At 57.3% G+C, this 16120-nt stretch overlaps 1 protein-coding gene across 1 annotated transcript; it reads left to right on the top strand.

Moving 5' to 3' along the window:
- The first annotated feature begins 642 nt into the window (after positions 1-642).
- On the top strand, positions 643-15726 carry cratb (carnitine O-acetyltransferase b). The gene is made up of 14 exons (XM_088908386.1): positions 643-1176; positions 2452-2667; positions 2755-2873; positions 2951-3004; positions 4030-4195; positions 4903-5077; positions 6842-7020; positions 7105-7205; positions 7929-8048; positions 8872-8994; positions 12066-12201; positions 12403-12465; positions 13133-13270; positions 14810-15726. Exons 1-14 carry the CDS (start codon positions 1126-1128, stop codon positions 15017-15019), a joined length of 1851 nt encoding a protein of 616 aa, XP_088764512.1. The 5' UTR covers positions 643-1125; the 3' UTR covers positions 15020-15726.
- The last annotated feature ends 394 nt before the right edge of the window (positions 15727-16120 follow it).

The following is a 16120-nucleotide window of genomic DNA, read 5'->3' as shown; positions in this document are numbered from 1 at the left end:
CTTCTCTCCAGACACAGCTGGGTGAGCTCCTCCAGTCAGGACAGGAGGCTCTTCTGTACACAGAGGGGGGTGGGGGTGGGGAACAAGCTGCCCAGCCCTGTGGTTGAAGCCGATACCCTGGCTTCTCTCCAGACACAGCTGGGGGAGCTCCTTGCTTCTACCAATAACTGGCTGCTGAGCAACCACAGGACCTGCAGGGGCAGAACAGCCCCCACGCGTTTCTGAGTTTATTAGCAGTAACGGAGCTGAACTCGCAGCCCCAGCGAGTCGACGCGGCCCGGCCGGAAGCAGTTCCTGGGTCACGGGCTGGCGAAACTACAACAACAACCGGGTCGTCCCCGGCTGGGTGGATTTACCGTAATACTCCTATTTATAGGGCACTCCCGGGACATAAGGCGGGATGATAACACCGATGTAAGGGGTCTCTAGGTTTAAACTACAGTGGAATAAACTGAGCACCCCGATGACGAAATGCCTCCCCCCCTCTTTTGTGCTTTAAAAGACGAACTCACACGCTAAAACTTGCTTGAATCGAGTGCAAAAGAAAAAAAAAACTTGGATCGCTCCTATACGCGGGGAGTTACGGTAGCCCAGTGGGTGGCGCTCGCGCACGTGTGAGGCTCTGCCCAGCTCTGCGTGTCCGAAATCACGCAGTCCCCTCCAGAAACACAAACACACTCTCTCTCTCTGCTGCTGCTGCTGCTGCTCCTCTCTCGGTCGGCTGTGGAGGAAGGTGGCGGGCCGTAAAACACGAGAGAAAAAAACCTTACCCCCACCCAAACATGCGACCCGTGGAAATAAACACGTAGCCTGCAGCTTTCACGAAGGGGGCTTGACCGAGCTTCCGTGACACGGGACGGGACAGGACAGCCCCGAGCTCGTGTCTGTTTGTGGGGTGGCACCGTCACCCCCCCCCAAAAAAAAACTAACCGCTCTCCCCAGGCTGCGTGGACCTCGGGAGACACATCCGCGTTCACGCGTGGTGTGGGGTGGGGGGGGATTTGCAGCGCCAGCGCCAGCTCTCTCTCGCCACACTGCACCGGATAAATTAATTAATTACCAATTTAATTACATTCATTTCTCCCACCCCCTGCTCCCACCCGGCCGTCGGCCCGGGGCGCTGTCATGTTGCCCGTGGGGAGTGGGTGTGCGGGACACGGCGCGCTCATGTTGCGGGTAAGTGGGCCTGGAAGCGTGTTTCGGTTTGTTTTACGAACTTTTCTGTGCACATCGCAACGATAATAATAATAATAATAATAATAATAATAATAAACATACGTCTTTTTTGAAGGGCTGTGTTTTGCGAAGCTGCTTTTTAAAGTCTCCTGGGGCTCGGGGCCGTCGTGGGGAGTGGACTCGCGTGGTTGTTTTTTCCATGTTTCGGTTCGTGTTTTTACGGGTTGCGGGGCGAGCGGGCGTGGAAGGAGAGATGGGGAGGGGGTTGACATTTTCCCCCTCCTGAAACCGAGATCAATACGAGTGTTTTTCTTTTTCCTGCGTGTTTTTGTTTGCTTCCTGAATTGTTGCTGGCGTGTTCAACATAAACTTCCCACCCACCCAAAACAAAAAAAAAAAAACAACCTGCGCTGCTCTCCTCCCACCGACAGCTCGAGTGTCTCTGTATGTCCTCCGCGGAGCCGTCTGGACTCCAGTGGGCGTGGGAGTGGGGGGGAGTTCAGACGCGATTATTCCACACCTGAAACGTCCTCGGTTTGATCGCGCCTCGCTTCCGTGTCGCCCCGGTCTCCACGCGCGAACGCGAAGGGCTTCCTGCTTTTTCCGCCGGGCAGCCGCGGCGTGGAAAAGTAGATATTGTCGTGGGTTTTTATTCTTGGTAGGACTCGAGCCGCAGTGGGAAAGGCGAGCTTTGCGGGTCGCTGGGCTGGGCTGGGCCGTGGTGTTAACGGAGACCCGGAGCGAGAGAGTTGAGGTTTGTTTTTTTGGGGGTGGGGGTCGCTACGTGACCGAGTCCACGGCGCCAGTGTCGGGGCTGGCTGGCTGCCTGGCTGGCTGGCTGGCTGGCTGGCTCCCGGGGGGGGGGGCGGACTGTCGCTGGGCGCTGAAGCCCTGCAGAGGGAGATGATGATGATGATGATGATGATATCAACCTCTCTCTCCCTCTTCCTCCCTCTCCCTCCCTCTTCCTCCCCCCTCTCTCTCCCTCCCTCTTCCTCCCCCCTCTCTCTCTCTTTCTCCCTCTTCCTCTCTCTCCCTCTTCCTCCCCCCTCTCTCTCTCTTCCTCTCTCCCCCCCCCCTTCTCTCTCCCCCCCTCTCTCTCTCCCTCTCCCCCTCTCCCCCTCTCTCTCTCTTTCCCCCTCCCTCTCTCTCCCTCTTCCTCCCCCCCTCACTCTCACTCCCTCTCCCCCTCTCCCTCCCCTCCCTCTCTCTCCCTCCCTCTTCCTCCCCCCTCTCTCTCTCCCCCTCTCCCTCCCTCTCTCCCTCTCTCCCCAGCTGTGGGCGCGGGGCTTCAGCTCCTCCGTGCCCCCCCAGCCGGTGCCCCCCCTGGCCCAGACCCTGAGCCGGTACCTGCGGGCCCTGGAGCCCCACCTGCCCAGGTCCGAGCTGGAGCACACGCGCTCCGAGGTGCTGAAGCTGGGGGCCCCGGGGGGCCCGGGGGAGAGGCTGCAGCAGGGGCTGGAGAGGAGGGCCCAGCGCACCAACAACTGGGTAAGACAGAACCGGGCCCAGGGCCCGCCGGCGCCGCCCCCCCCCCGCGGGCCGTCCTGAGCGTCCTGTCTCCTCTCCCCCTCCCAGATCTCGGACTGGTGGCAGCGCTCCGCCTACCTGGAGAGCCGCCTGCCCCTGGCCGTGCACTCCAACCCCGCCGTCACTCTGCCCCGGCAGGACTACAGCGACTGGAGAGGGCAGCTCATGTAGGTCACCCCCCGGCCCCCCGGCCCCCCGGTTCCCTCTGGCTCCAGGTATCTGATATCCGTCTGTGTGTCGGCAGGTTTGCAGCCAAACTCATCGCAGGAGTCCTGGACTTCAAAGCCAAGATTGACAGGTGAGTGTGTCTGTGTGAACCCCTCTCTCTCTCTCTCTCTCTCAGTGTACTGGAGTGTCCAGTCAGTGTGTGTGTATGAACCCCTCTCTCTCTCAGTGCAGTGTTCATGTACTGGAGTGTCCAGTCAGTGTGTCTGTATGAACCCCTCTCTCTCTCAGTGCAGTGTTCATGTACTGGAGTGTCCAGTCAGTGTGTCTGTATGAACCCCTCTCTCTCTCTCAGTGCAGTGTTCATGTACTGGAGTGTCCAGTCAGTGTGTCTGTATGAACCCCTCTCTCTCTCAGTGCAGTGTTCATGTACTGGAGTGTCCAGTCAGTGTGTCTGTATGAACCCCTCTCTCTCTCAGTGCAGTGTTCATGTACTGGAGTGTCCAGTCAGTGTGTCTGTATGAACCCCTCTCTCTCTCAGTGCAGTGTTCATGTACTGGAGTGTCCAGTCAGGGTGTCTGTATGAACCCCTCTCTCTCTCAGTGCAGTGTTCATGTACTGGAGTGTCCAGTCAGTGTGTGTGTATGAACCCCTCTCTCTCTCAGTGCAGTGTTCATGTACTGGAGTGTCCAGTCAGTGTGTGTGTATGAACCCCTCTCTCTCTCAGTGCAGTGTTCATGTACTGGAGTGTCCAGTCAGTGTGTCTGTATGAACCCCTCTCTCTCAGTGCAGTGTTCATGTACTGGAGTGTCCAGTCAGTGTGTCTGTATGAACCCCTCTCTCTCTCAGTGCAGTGTTCATGTACTGGAGTGTCCAGTCAGTGTGTGTGTATGAACCCCTCTCTCTCTCAGTGCAGTGTTCATGTACTGGAGTGTCCAGTCAGTGTGTGTGTATGAACCCCTCTCTCTCTCAGTGCAGTGTTCATGTACTGGAGTGTCCAGTCAGTGTGTGTGTATGAACCCCTCTCTCTCTCAGTGCAGTGTTCATGTACTGGAGTGTCCAGTCAGTGTGTGTGTATGAACCCCTCTCTTTCTCAGTGCAGTGTTCATGTACTGGAGTGTCCAGTCAGGGTGTCAGTGTGAACCCTCTCTCCCTCAGTCACACTCTGTTAGTGGAGTACATGCGGGGTCGTCCTCTCTGTATGGAGCAGTACTCTCAGATCTTCTCGTCCTGTCGAGTCCCCGGCCCCAAACACGACCACGTCATCCTGCACAACCGGTCCCGCCGGCCGCCCACGCACATCACTGTGGTCAGGAACTACCAGGTACTGCCTGCGCGTGCCCTGCTCGCTCTCTACTCGTACTTCACTGCTGTTGTACTCAGCTGTCATTGTGGGCAGGAGCTGTCTGGTGTCTGCACACACTATACTCACTGCTTACTCCTTCTTTACTACTGCTGCACTCAACTGTCATTGTGGACAGGAGCTGTCTGGTGTCTACACACACTATACTCACTGTTTACTCCTTCTTTACTACTGCTGCACTCAACTGTGATTGTGGGCAGGAGCTGTCTGGTGTCTACACACACTCTACTCACTGTTTACTCCTTCTTTACTACTGCTGCACTCAACTGTGATTGTGGGCAGGAGCTGTCTGGTGTCTACACACCCTCTACTCACTGTTTACTCCTTCTTTACTACTGCTGCACTCAACTGTGATTGTGGGCAGGAGCTGTCTGGTGTCTACACACACTCTACTCACTGTTTACTCCTTCTTTACTACTGCTGCACTCAACTGTCATTGTGGACAGGAGCTGTAAGATGGGTAGTTTTTTTCCCCAGTTAGACGTGTCCAGCAGTGATCTCTCTCTCTCTGTGTGTCTCTCTGGTCAGTTTTTCCAGTTAGACGTGTCCAGCAGTGATCTCTCTCTCTCTGTGTGTCTCTCTGGTCAGTTTTTCCAGTTAGAGGTGTCCAGCAGTGATCTCTCTCTCTCTCTCTCTCTCTCTCTCTCTGTGTGTGTCTCTCTGGTCAGTTTTTCCAGTTAGAGGTGTACAACAGTGATGGTTCCCCACTGACCGTGGGTCAGATCCACACACAGCTGCAGAGGATTAGAGCTCAGTCCTGGAAGACGGACAAAGAGCCCATGGGCATCCTGACCAGCCAGCACAGGAACACGTGGGGTCAAGCCTACAACAGACTCCTGAGAGGTGTGAGGCACAGGGGACAGAAGTGTCCAGTGTCCGCATTAACCCCTGTCTCTCTGAGTGTCTGTATTAACCCCCCTCTCTCTCTCAGTGCAGTGTTCATGTACTGGAGTGTCCAGTCAGTGTGTGTGTATGAACACCTCTCTCTCTCAGTGCAGTGTTCATGTACTGGAGTGTCCAGTCAGTGTGTCTGTATGAACCCCTCTCTCTCTCAGTGCAGTGTTCATGTACTGGAGTGTCCAGTCAGTGTGTGTGTATGAACCCCTCTCTCTCTCAGTGCAGTGTTCATGTACTGGAGTGTCCAGTCAGTGTGTGTGTATGAACCCCTCTCTCTCTCAGTGCAGTGTTCATGTACTGGAGTGTCCAGTCAGTGTGTGTGTGAACCCCTCTCTCTCTCAGTGCAGTGTTCATGTACTGGAGTGTCCAGTCAGTGTGTGTGTATGAACCCCTCTCTCTCTCAGTGCAGTGTTCATGTGCTGGAGTGTCCAGTCAGTGTGTGTGTATGAACCCCCCTCTCTCTCAGTGCAGTGTTCATGTACTGGAGTGTCCAGTCAGTGTGTGTGTATGAACCCCTCTCTCTCTCAGTGCAGTGTTCATGTACTGGAGTGTCCAGTCAGTGTGTGTGTATGAACCCCTCTCTCTCTCAGTGCAGTGTTCATGTACTGGAGTGTCCAGTCAGTGTGTCTGTATGAACCCCTCTCTCTCTCAGTGCAGTGTTCATGTACTGGAGTGTCCAGTCAGTGTGTCTGTATGAACCCCTCTCTCTCTCAGTGCAGTGTTCATGTACTGGAGTGTCCAGTCAGTGTGTCTGTATGAACCCCTCTCTCTCTCAGTGCAGTGTTCATGTACTGGAGTGTCCAGTCAGTGTGTGTGTATGAACCCCTCTCTCTCTCAGTGCAGTGTTCATGTACTGGAGTGTCCAGTCAGTGTGTGTGTATGAACCCCTCTCTCTCTCAGTGCAGTGTTCATGTACTGGAGTGTCCAGTCAGTGTGTGTGTATGAACCCCTCTCTTTCTCAGTGCAGTGTTCATGTACTGGAGTGTCCAGTCAGGGTGTCTGTATGAACCCCTCTCTCTCTCAGTGCAGTGTTCATGTACTGGAGTGTCCAGTCAGTGTGTGTGTATGAACCCCTCTCTCTCTCAGTGCAGTGTTCATGTACTGGAGTGTCCAGTCAGTGTGTGTGTATGAACCCCTCTCTCTCTCAGTGCAGTGTTCATGTACTGGAGTGTCCAGTCAGTGTGTCTGTATTAACCCCTCTCTCTCTCAGTGCAGTGTTCATGTACTGGAGTGTCCAGTCAGTGTGTCTGTATGAACCCCTCTCTCTCTCAGTGCAGTGTTCATGTCCTGGAGTGTCCAGTCAGTGTGTCTGTGTGAACCCCTCTCTCTCTCAGTGCAGTGTTCATGTACTGGAGTGTCCAGTCAGTGTGTCTGTATGAACCCCTCTCTCTCTCAGTGCAGTGTTCATGTACTGGAGTGTCCAGTCAGTGTGTGTGTATGAACCCCTCTCTCTCTCTCAGTGCAGTGTTCATGTACTGGAGTGTCCAGTCAGTGTGTCTGTATGAACCCCTCTCTCTCTCAGTGCAGTGTTCATGTCCTGGAGTGTCCAGTCAGTGTGTCTGTGTGAACCCCTCTCTCTCTCAGTGCAGTGTTCATGTACTGGAGTGTCCAGTCAGTGTGTCTGTATGAACCCCTCTCTCTCTCAGTGCAGTGTTCATGTACTGGAGTGTCCAGTCAGTGTGTCTGTATGAACCCCTCTCTCTCTCTCAGACAAGATTAACCGGGAGTCGGTGCGGGCGATCGAGCGGGGGGTCTTCACGGTGTGTCTGGACGCCCCGGTGATGAGGGTGTCGGAGGAGAGGTACTCCAGCCGCATGGCCGCGCAGATGCTGCACGGGGGCGGGACCTACTCCAACAGCGGCAACCGCTGGTTCGACAAGACCCTGCAGGTGAGCTGTCCGTCATCCCTGGCAGCCAATCGCAGTCACAGTCCGTGTGCACGCTGACCACAGCCCTGTCCGCTCTCTGCCCAGTTCGTCGTGGGGGAGGACGGCTCCTGTGGAGTGGTGTACGAGCAGGCCATCGCTGAGGGCCCCCCGGTGGCCACGCTGGTGGACCACGTGCTGGACTACTGGTCAGTGGAGGGTGCGGGGGCAGGGCAGGGCGGGGGGGAGCACACCGCCACCGAGCTGAGAGAGAGAGAGAGCTGTGAACACTGGACTGCATACATCACCGCCTTGCGTGCCTGTCGCCCTTGGAGACGGTGACGCTGTGCTTGTGTGAGTGTCAGTCCGTCGCCCTTGGAAACGGCGACGCTGTGCTTGTGTGTCAGTCCGTCGCCCTTGGAAACGGCGACGCTGTGCTTGTGTGAGTGTCACTGTCGCCCTTGGAAACGGCGACGCTGTGCTTGTGTGAGTGTCAGTCCGTCACCCTTGGAAACGGCGACGCTGTGCTTGTGTGAGTGTCACTGTCGCCCTTGGAAACGGCGACGCTGTGCTTGTGTGAGTGTCACTGTCGCCCTTGGAAACGGCGACGCTGTGCTTGTGTGAGCGTGCCTGTCGCCCTTGGAAACGGCGACGCTGTGCTTGTGTGAGTGTCACTGTCGCCCTTGGAAATGGCGACGCTGTGCTTGTGTGAGTGTCACTGTCGCCCTTGGAAACGGCGACGCTGTGCTTGTGTGAGTGTCACCGTTGCCCTTGGAAACGGCGACGCTGCGCTCGTGTGAGCGTGCCGGTCGCCCTTGGAAACGGCGACGCTGCGCTCGTGTGAGTGTCACCGTTGCCCTTGGAAACGGCGCCGCTGCGCTCGTGTGAGCGTGCCGGTCGCCCTTGGAAACGGCGTCGCCGTGTCCCCGCAGCAAGCAGCCGGAGACGGTGCGCGCCCCCATGGTCCCCCTGCCGCTGCCCAAGAAGCTGTACTTCTACATCGACCCCGAGATCAAGAGGGACATCGAGATGGCCAAGCTGAACCTGGACAGGTCAGTGACCCCGGGGGGTCCCCCGCAGTGACACAGGCACCCCGCGGTCCGGAGCGACCCGGGGTGTCCGCGCGGTGGCCCGCCTTGTGGACAGCCTGCGTAGGGGCGGCGTTGTCTGGTTACACCGGGGTGGGCGGCGGCTGATCCCTAGTAATGCGATGATAAAGTTGACTTTATATAGCGCCTTTTAAAAGCAGCCTCTCAAAGCGCTTTACGACGGAAATGACAGGGACAGGCGATAAAGGAGTCGGGGCCGGTAGATGAAAGCACCTTCCAATTCCCGAAAGAAGCAGGCTGGGAGTCTGGATCCGAAGGAGTTGAGAGAGGGGGGGCCTCTCTGAGATTCCTGGGGGAGAGGGTTCCAGAGCTCGGGGGCGCAGCAGGAGAAGACCCCGTCTACACCCCCAGAGTGCAGACGGGCTGGGGGGACGGGCGGGAGACCAGAGTCAGAGGACAGGGACTGAGGGGCCAAGCCAGGCAGAGCCTTATCGGTGAGCGCTCGCACTCGGCACGACACTTGACGGGGAGCCAGTGCGGGGACTCCAGCGCAGGAGTCACGAAGGACGGTGCAGCTGAAGACGGGTGTCTCGCAGTCCAGCTCTGAATCCCACGGTCAAGGCTGGGAGGAAAACCTTTCGACCTCTCGTTTACGGTCAGCGTGACGTTCTCGTAAGCCCAAGCACACACACCCCCCCCCCCCCAACAAAAAAACAAAAAGGAAATCGAGAGGCGGTGCATTGTGGGGGCTGACGGGGATTGTGGGAAGGGGCGTCTGTGGCGTTCCTCCACCTCGTCTGAGTCGGCGATTTATTTCGTTCCGCAGCCTGATCAACGACTTGGACATCAGCTGTTTCACGTTCCGGAGGTTCGGGAAGAACTTCCCCAAGAAATACCGGCTGAGCCCGAACTCCCTTATCCAGGTGGCTCTCCAGCTGGCTTACTACAGGTGAGGAACACTGCCTGTCTCTGTCTCTGGGCTCTGTGTGCCTGCAGAGCCTCCAGGGGTCTTTAAAGCAGGGCTGTCCAGTCCTGGTCCTGGAGGGGTCAGTGTGTGTGTCTGCAGAGTCTCCAGGGGTCTTTAAAGCAGGGCTGTCCAGTCCTGGTCCTGGAGGGGTCAGTGTGTGTGTGTCTGCAGAGTCTCCAGGGGTCTTTAAAGCAGGGCTGTCCAGTCCTGGTCCTGGAGGGGTCAGTGTGTGTGTGTGTGTCTGCAGAGTCTCCAGGGGTCTTTAAAGCAGGGCTGTCCAGTCCTGGTCCTGGAGGGGTCAGTGTGTGTGTGTGTGTCTGCAGAGTCTCCAGGGGTCTTTAAAGCAGGGCTGTCCAGTCCTGGTCCTGGAGGGGTCAGTGTGTGTGTGTGCCTGCAGAGTCTCCAGGGGTCTTTAAAGCAGGGCTGTCCAGTCCTGGTCCTGGAGGGGTCAGTGTGTGTGTGTGTGTCTGCAGAGTCTCCAGGGGTCTTTAAAGCAGGGCTGTCCAGTCCTGGTCCTGGAGGGGTCAGTGTGTGTGTGTCTGCAGAGTCTCCAGGGGTCTTTAAAGCAGGGCTGTCCAGTCCTGGTCCTGGAGGGGTCAGTGTGTGTGTGTGTCTGCAGAGTCTCCAGGGGTCTTTAAAGCAGGGCTGTCCAGTCCTGGTCCTGGAGGGGTCAGTGTGTGTGTGTCTGCAGAGTCTCCAGGGGTCTTTAAAGCAGGGCTGTCCAGTCCTGGTCCTGGAGGGGTCAGTGTGTGTGTGTCTGCAGAGTCTCCAGGGGTCTTTAAAGCAGGGCTGTCCAGTCCTGGTCCTGGAGGGGTCAGTGTGTGTGTCTGCAGAGTCTCCAGGGGTCTTTAAAGCAGGGCTGTCCAGTCCTGGTCCTGGAGGGGTCAGTGTGTGTGTGTGTCTGCAGAGTCTCCAGGGGTCTTTAAAGCAGGGCTGTCCAGTCCTGGTCCTGGAGGGGTCAGTGTGTGTGTGTGTCTGCAGAGTCTCCAGGGGTCTTTAAAGCAGGGCTGTCCAGTCCTGGTCCTGGAGGGGTCAGTGTGTGTGTGTGTGTGTGTGTCTGCAGAGTCTCCAGGGGTCTTTAAAGCAGGGCTGTCCAGTCCTGGTCCTGGAGGGGTCAGTGTGTGTGTCTGCAGAGTCTCCAGGGGTCTTTAAAGCAGGGCTGTCCAGTCCTGGTCCTGGAGGGGTCAGTGTGTGTGTGTGTGTGTCTGCAGAGTCTCCAGGGGTCTTTAAAGCAGGGCTGTCCAGTCCTGGTCCTGGAGGGGTCAGTGTGTGTGTCTGCAGAGTCTCCAGGGGTCTTTAAAGCAGGACTGTCCAGTCCTGGTCCTGGAGGGGTCAGTGTGTGTGTGTCTGCAGAGTCTCCAGGGGTCTTTAAAGCAGGGCTGTCCAGTCCTGGTCCTGGAGGGGTCAGTGTGTGTGTCTGCAGAGTCTCCAGGGGTCTTTAAAGCAGGGCTGTCCAGTCCTGGTCCTGGAGGGGTCAGTGTGTGTGTGTGTCTGCAGAGTCTCCAGGGGTCTTTAAAGCAGGGCTGTCCAGTCCTGGTCCTGGAGGGGTCAGTGTGTGTGTGTGTCTGCAGAGTCTCCAGGGGTCTTTAAAGCAGGGCTGTCCAGTCCTGGTCCTGGAGGGGTCAGTGTGTGTGTGTGTGTGTGTGTGTCTGCAGAGTCTCCAGGGGTCTTTAAAGCAGGGCTGTCCAGTCCTGGTCCTGGAGGGGTCAGTGTGTGTGTCTGCAGAGTCTCCAGGGGTCTTTAAAGCAGGGCTGTCCAGTCCTGGTCCTGGAGGGGTCAGTGTGTGTGTGTGTGTGTCTGCAGAGTCTCCAGGGGTCTTTAAAGCAGGGCTGTCCAGTCCTGGTCCTGGAGGGGTCAGTGTGTGTGTCTGCAGAGTCTCCAGGGGTCTTTAAAGCAGGACTGTCCAGTCCTGGTCCTGGAGGGGTCAGTGTGTGTGTGTCTGCAGAGTCTCCAGGGGTCTTTAAAGCAGGGCTGTCCAGTCCTGGTCCTGGAGGGGTCAGTGTGTGTGTCTGCAGAGTCTCCAGGGGTCTTTAAAGCAGGGCTGTCCAGTCCTGGTCCTGGAGGGGTCAGTGTGTGTGTGTGTGTGTCTGCAGAGTCTCCAGGGGTCTTTAAAGCAGGGCTGTCCAGTCCTGGTCCTGGAGGGGTCAGTGTGTGTGTGTGTGTCTGCAGAGTCTCCAGGGGTCTTTAAAGCAGGGCTGTCCAGTCCTGGTCCTGGAGGGGTCAGTGTGTGTGTGTCTGCAGAGTCTCCAGGGGTCTTTAAAGCAGGGCTGTCCAGTCCTGGTCCTGGAGGGGTCAGTGTGTGTGTCTGCAGAGTCTCCAGGGGTCTTTAAAGCAGGGCTGTCCAGTCCTGGTCCTGGAGGGGTCAGTGTGTGTGTCTGCAGAGTCTCCAGGGGTCTTTAAAGCAGGGCTGTCCAGTCCTGGTCCTGGAGGGGTCAGTGTGTGTGTGTGTCTGCAGAGTCTCCAGGGGTCTTTAAAGCAGGGCTGTCCAGTCCTGGTCCTGGAGGGGTCAGTATGTGTGTCTTCAGAGTCTCCAGGGGTCTTTAAAGCAGGACTGTCCAGTCCTGGTCCTGGAGGGGTCAGTGTGTGTGTGTGTCTGCAGAGTCTCCAGGGGTCTTTAAAGCAGGGCTGTCCAGTCCTGGTCCTGGAGGGGTCAGTGTGTGTGTGTGTCTGCAGAGTCTCCAGGGGTCTTTAAAGCAGGGCTGTCCAGTCCTGGTCCTGGAGGGGTCAGTGTGTGTGTGTCTGCAGAGTCTCCAGGGGTCTTTAAAGCAGGGCTGTCCAGTCCTGGTCCTGGAGGGGTCAGTGTGTGTGTGTCTGCAGAGTCTCCAGGGGTCTTTAAAGCAGGGCTGTCCAGTCCTGGTCCTGGAGGGGTCAGTGTGTGTGTGTCTGCAGAGTCTCCAGGGGTCTTTAAAGCAGGGCTGTCCAGTCCTGGTCCTGGAGGGGTCAGTGTGTGTGTGTGTCTGCAGAGTCTCCAGGGGTCTTTAAAGCAGGGCTGTCCAGTCCTGGTCCTGGAGGGGTCAGTGTGTGGGGTGTTAATCTCTCTCTCTGTGTCCCAGGATGTACGGGGAGCTGTGCGCGACCAGCGACACCGCGTCGCTGCGGATGTTCAGAGGGGGGCGCACCGACACCATCCGCTCAGCCACCAGCGAGGCGCTGCGGTTCGTGCAGGCCGTCGACGACCCCGGCACCATGGTAACGACCCCTGGAAGGGGCGGGGATTGCGTCCTGGGGACAGGAAGGGGTGGGGAGTGAGCCATGGGGGCGGGGACAGGAAGAGGCGGGGATTGTGTCCCGGGGACAGGAAGGGGCGGGGAGTGAGCCCTGTGGGGGGGGGGGGGGGCAGAGGGGTACGGAGAGACGACAGCGCGCTGACGCGGGGCTTTCTTGTTGCAGAGGGAGATGAAGGTGGCCCTGCTGAAGGAGGCCATTGAGGCTCACAGCACCCTGACAGACCAGGTAACGTTCCTGGGGCTGGGGACCCCGAACTCGTCCCTGTATCCCCGGCTGGGGAGGGGTGTGTGGGGGTGTGTGTGGGGGGGGGGGGAGGTGATCTTGCTTAAGGCAAACGCTGGGTCTTTTTTCAGCGCCGTACGGGAACAGAAAACGCGAAGCAAAATAGAAAAATCGACCTTCCTGCCGCGTTAAATAGTTCCCTGGGGTGCGGCGCGGCCCGATCGGGGGGGCGGGGGGCGGCGTAGGGATACACGCTGGAGCCCGAGAGCGGCCGGAACTCGCTGCTGGGATGACATCACAAAGGCCCTGGGGATCGGCCCCGGGCTGGCCAATCGCGGGCCGGCGTTCAGTTCCTGGTTTCCCCTGGTGGACCGGTTCTGTCGGGTCGATACGCCGGGGAGGCCGTTTCTTGCCCCGGGTATGGGGCGGAGGCAGGGGGCCAGAAAGCTCTAATCTGGGGGGTCCTTTTGCGAATTTGGCTCAGGCGGTCCGTGGGCAGCCCAGCCGCAGGGCATACACGCAGCTCAGTGAGTGACGTGCAGACCAGAGAGTTAAAAACAGGCTCCCCCCCACTCCCCCCCACCCCGCATGGATTATGTACAGATGTTTGCGCGTTTGAATCCCCACCTTGGCGAATCTCTGGGGTCTTTTCTTCCCGATTTCCTCTCAGGCGCTCCAGGGACAGGCCATCGACCGGCACCTGCTGGGCCTCAAGCTGCAGGCCATCGAGGAGGGGCTGAGCGTGCCCAGACTGTTCATGGACACTGCCTACGCCCTGGCCACCCACTGGAGACTCAGGACGGGACAGGTACAGAGAGAGAGAGACCGGCTGGACACTCCCGTACACGAACACTGCACTGAGAGAGAGAGGGGTTCATACACACACACTGACTGGACACTCCAGTACATGAACACTGCACTGAGAGAGAGAGGGGTTCATACACACACACTGACTGGACACCCCAGTACATGAACACTGCACTGAGAGAGAGAGGGGTTCATACACACACACTGACTGGACACTCCAGTACATGAACACTGCACTGAGAGAGAGAGGGGTTCATACAGACACACTGACTGGACACTCCAGTACATGAACACTGCACTGAGAGAGAGAGAGGGGTTCATACACACACACTGACTGGACACTCCAGTACATGAACACTGCACTGAGAGAGAGAGAGGGGTTCATACACACACACTGACTGGACACTCCAGTACATGAACACTGCACTGAGAGAGAGAGGGGTTCATACAGACACACTGACTGGACACTCCAGTACATGAACACTGCACTGAGAGAGAGAGAGGGGTTCATACACACACACTGACTGGACACTCCAGTACATGAACACTGCACTGAGAGAGAGAGGGGTTCATACAGACACACTGACTGGACACTCCAGTACATGAACACTGCACTGAGAGAGAGAGGGGTTCATACACACTCACTGACTGGACACTCCAGTACATGAACACTGCACTGAGAGAGAGAGGGGTTCATACACACACACTGACTGGACACCCCAGTACATGAACACTGCACTGAGAGAGAGAGGGGTTCATACACACACACTGACTGGACACTCCAGTACATGAACACTGCACTGAGAGAGAGAGAGGGGTTCATACACACACACTGACTGGACACTCCAGTACATGAACACTGCACTGAGAGAGAGAGGGGTTCATACACACACACTGACTGGACACTCCAGTACATGAACACTGCACTGAGAGAGAGAGGGGTTCATACAGACACACTGACTGGACACTCCAGTACATGAACACTGCACTGAGAGAGAGAGGGGTTCATACACACACTGACTGGACACTCCAGTACATGAACACTGCCCTGAGAGAGAGAGAGGGGTTCATACACACACACTGACTGGACACTCCAGTACATGAACACTGCACTGAGAGAGAGAGGGGTTCATACAGACACACTGACTGGACACTCCAGTACATGAACACTGCACTGAGAGAGAGAGGGGTTCATACAGACACACTGACTGGACACTCCAGTACATGAACACTGCACTGAGAGAGAGAGGGGTTCATACACACACACTGACTGGACACTCCAGTACATGAACACTGCACTGAGAGAGAGAGGGGTTCATACACACACACTGACTGGACACTCCAGTACATGAACACTGCACTGAGAGGGAGGGGGGTTCATACACACACACTGACTGGACACTCCAGTACATGAACACTGCACTGAGAGAGAGAGGGGTTCATACACACACACTGACTGGACACTCCAGTACATGAACACTGCCCTGAGAGGGAGGTAGTGAGAGTACCGTGCCCTCAGCCCCTCTCCCTGCCCCTGCAGGTGTCCTCTCGTACGGACAGCGTGATGTGCTTCGGCCCCCTGGTGCCCGACGGGTACGCCGTCTGCTACAACCCCCTGAACGAGCACATCAACTTCTCCGTCTCAGCCTTCAACTGCTGCGAGGAGACGCACGCCGAGCGGCTGGCGCAGGAGCTGCAGAACGCCCTCCTGCTGCTGCAGGAGCTGCTGCAGCCCTCGTACACCGCCTGAGACCGGGGCGGGGGGGGGGGACAGGGACTCGCGGACACGCACGCTGCAGGGGGTTCTGGGATCCCTGGAGGCAGGTTGTGGTGCGGAGGGACACACACACACACACAGTTAACTCTGATTTGTGACCACTTCACCCCTGCTGTGCCTCCTGGATCGCTTGTGAGGAACAGAAACTGCAGCACACAGGCACACACACACACACAACTACACACACATTTATACACACTCTCCCACACCCACCCAGCCACACACTAAAAACCATACTTTCTCTCTCACACACACACACACACACAAGCAGACCAAAGAGAAGTGTGATTCTGGGTGCAGTTTGAAAGCTGTCTTTGAAAACCTTTTTAAAGAAGTGTTTGGTGGAGGAGACTGGGTGTGGCTTAGCGCTTGAGCCCGTCGCAGGCCATCGGCTGTGAGGGTGGGACACTTGAAGATGATTGGCTGAGAGTTTGGGACCCTCAAAGACTATTGGCTGATTGCCTGGGACCTTCGAAGCCCATTGGCTAAGTTGTATTTAAGGCCTTCAACCCACCCCCACCCCCACCCCCACCCCCACCCCCCCCCCCCCATGGGTGCTGCTTTCGGCTGGGTGGGGAGAAAGGAGGGATGGGGGGGGGGGGTGAGATTCTGGGAATTGACCTCTGACCTGTGACCAAATCCCTTTTTACGGGACATGAAATAAAAGGACGTTTCTTGGATGGACGAGTCTCCCCCTATTTTTGTTGTGCGTGTGTTGCTCGGTGGCGGTTTGGCGGATGGGAGGGGGGGGGGGTGGTTGTGTGTGTGTGTGTGTGTGTGGGTGGGGGGGGGGGGTGTGGAACATGCAGACTCCCCACAGAAGGTGCCCCCAACCGGACTCAACCCCCCCCCCCGGACTCCAAAAGGCCAGCTGAGGCAGCAGTCGCTCTGAACTGCCACGTCTCCCTGCAGCCGCAGTCAATACTGGGGTGGTGGGGGTGGGGGGTGACAGAAGCTTGTTTATCTCCGCCATCCCGTCCTCGGACAGGAGGAGCAGCGACCTGCGGAACAACACAACACAAACAACAACAACAACAACAACACCACGGGTTCTCCGGCTTGGCCTGATCGAAA

The sequence above is a fragment of the Atractosteus spatula genome (genome assembly GCF_055471065.1).
Source record: "Atractosteus spatula isolate fAtrSpa1 chromosome 10 unlocalized genomic scaffold, fAtrSpa1.hap1 SUPER_10_unloc_1, whole genome shotgun sequence".
In the NCBI taxonomy this organism is placed as follows: domain Eukaryota; kingdom Metazoa; phylum Chordata; class Actinopteri; order Semionotiformes; family Lepisosteidae; genus Atractosteus; species Atractosteus spatula.
This window is presented reverse-complemented; position numbering and strand designations above follow the sequence as displayed.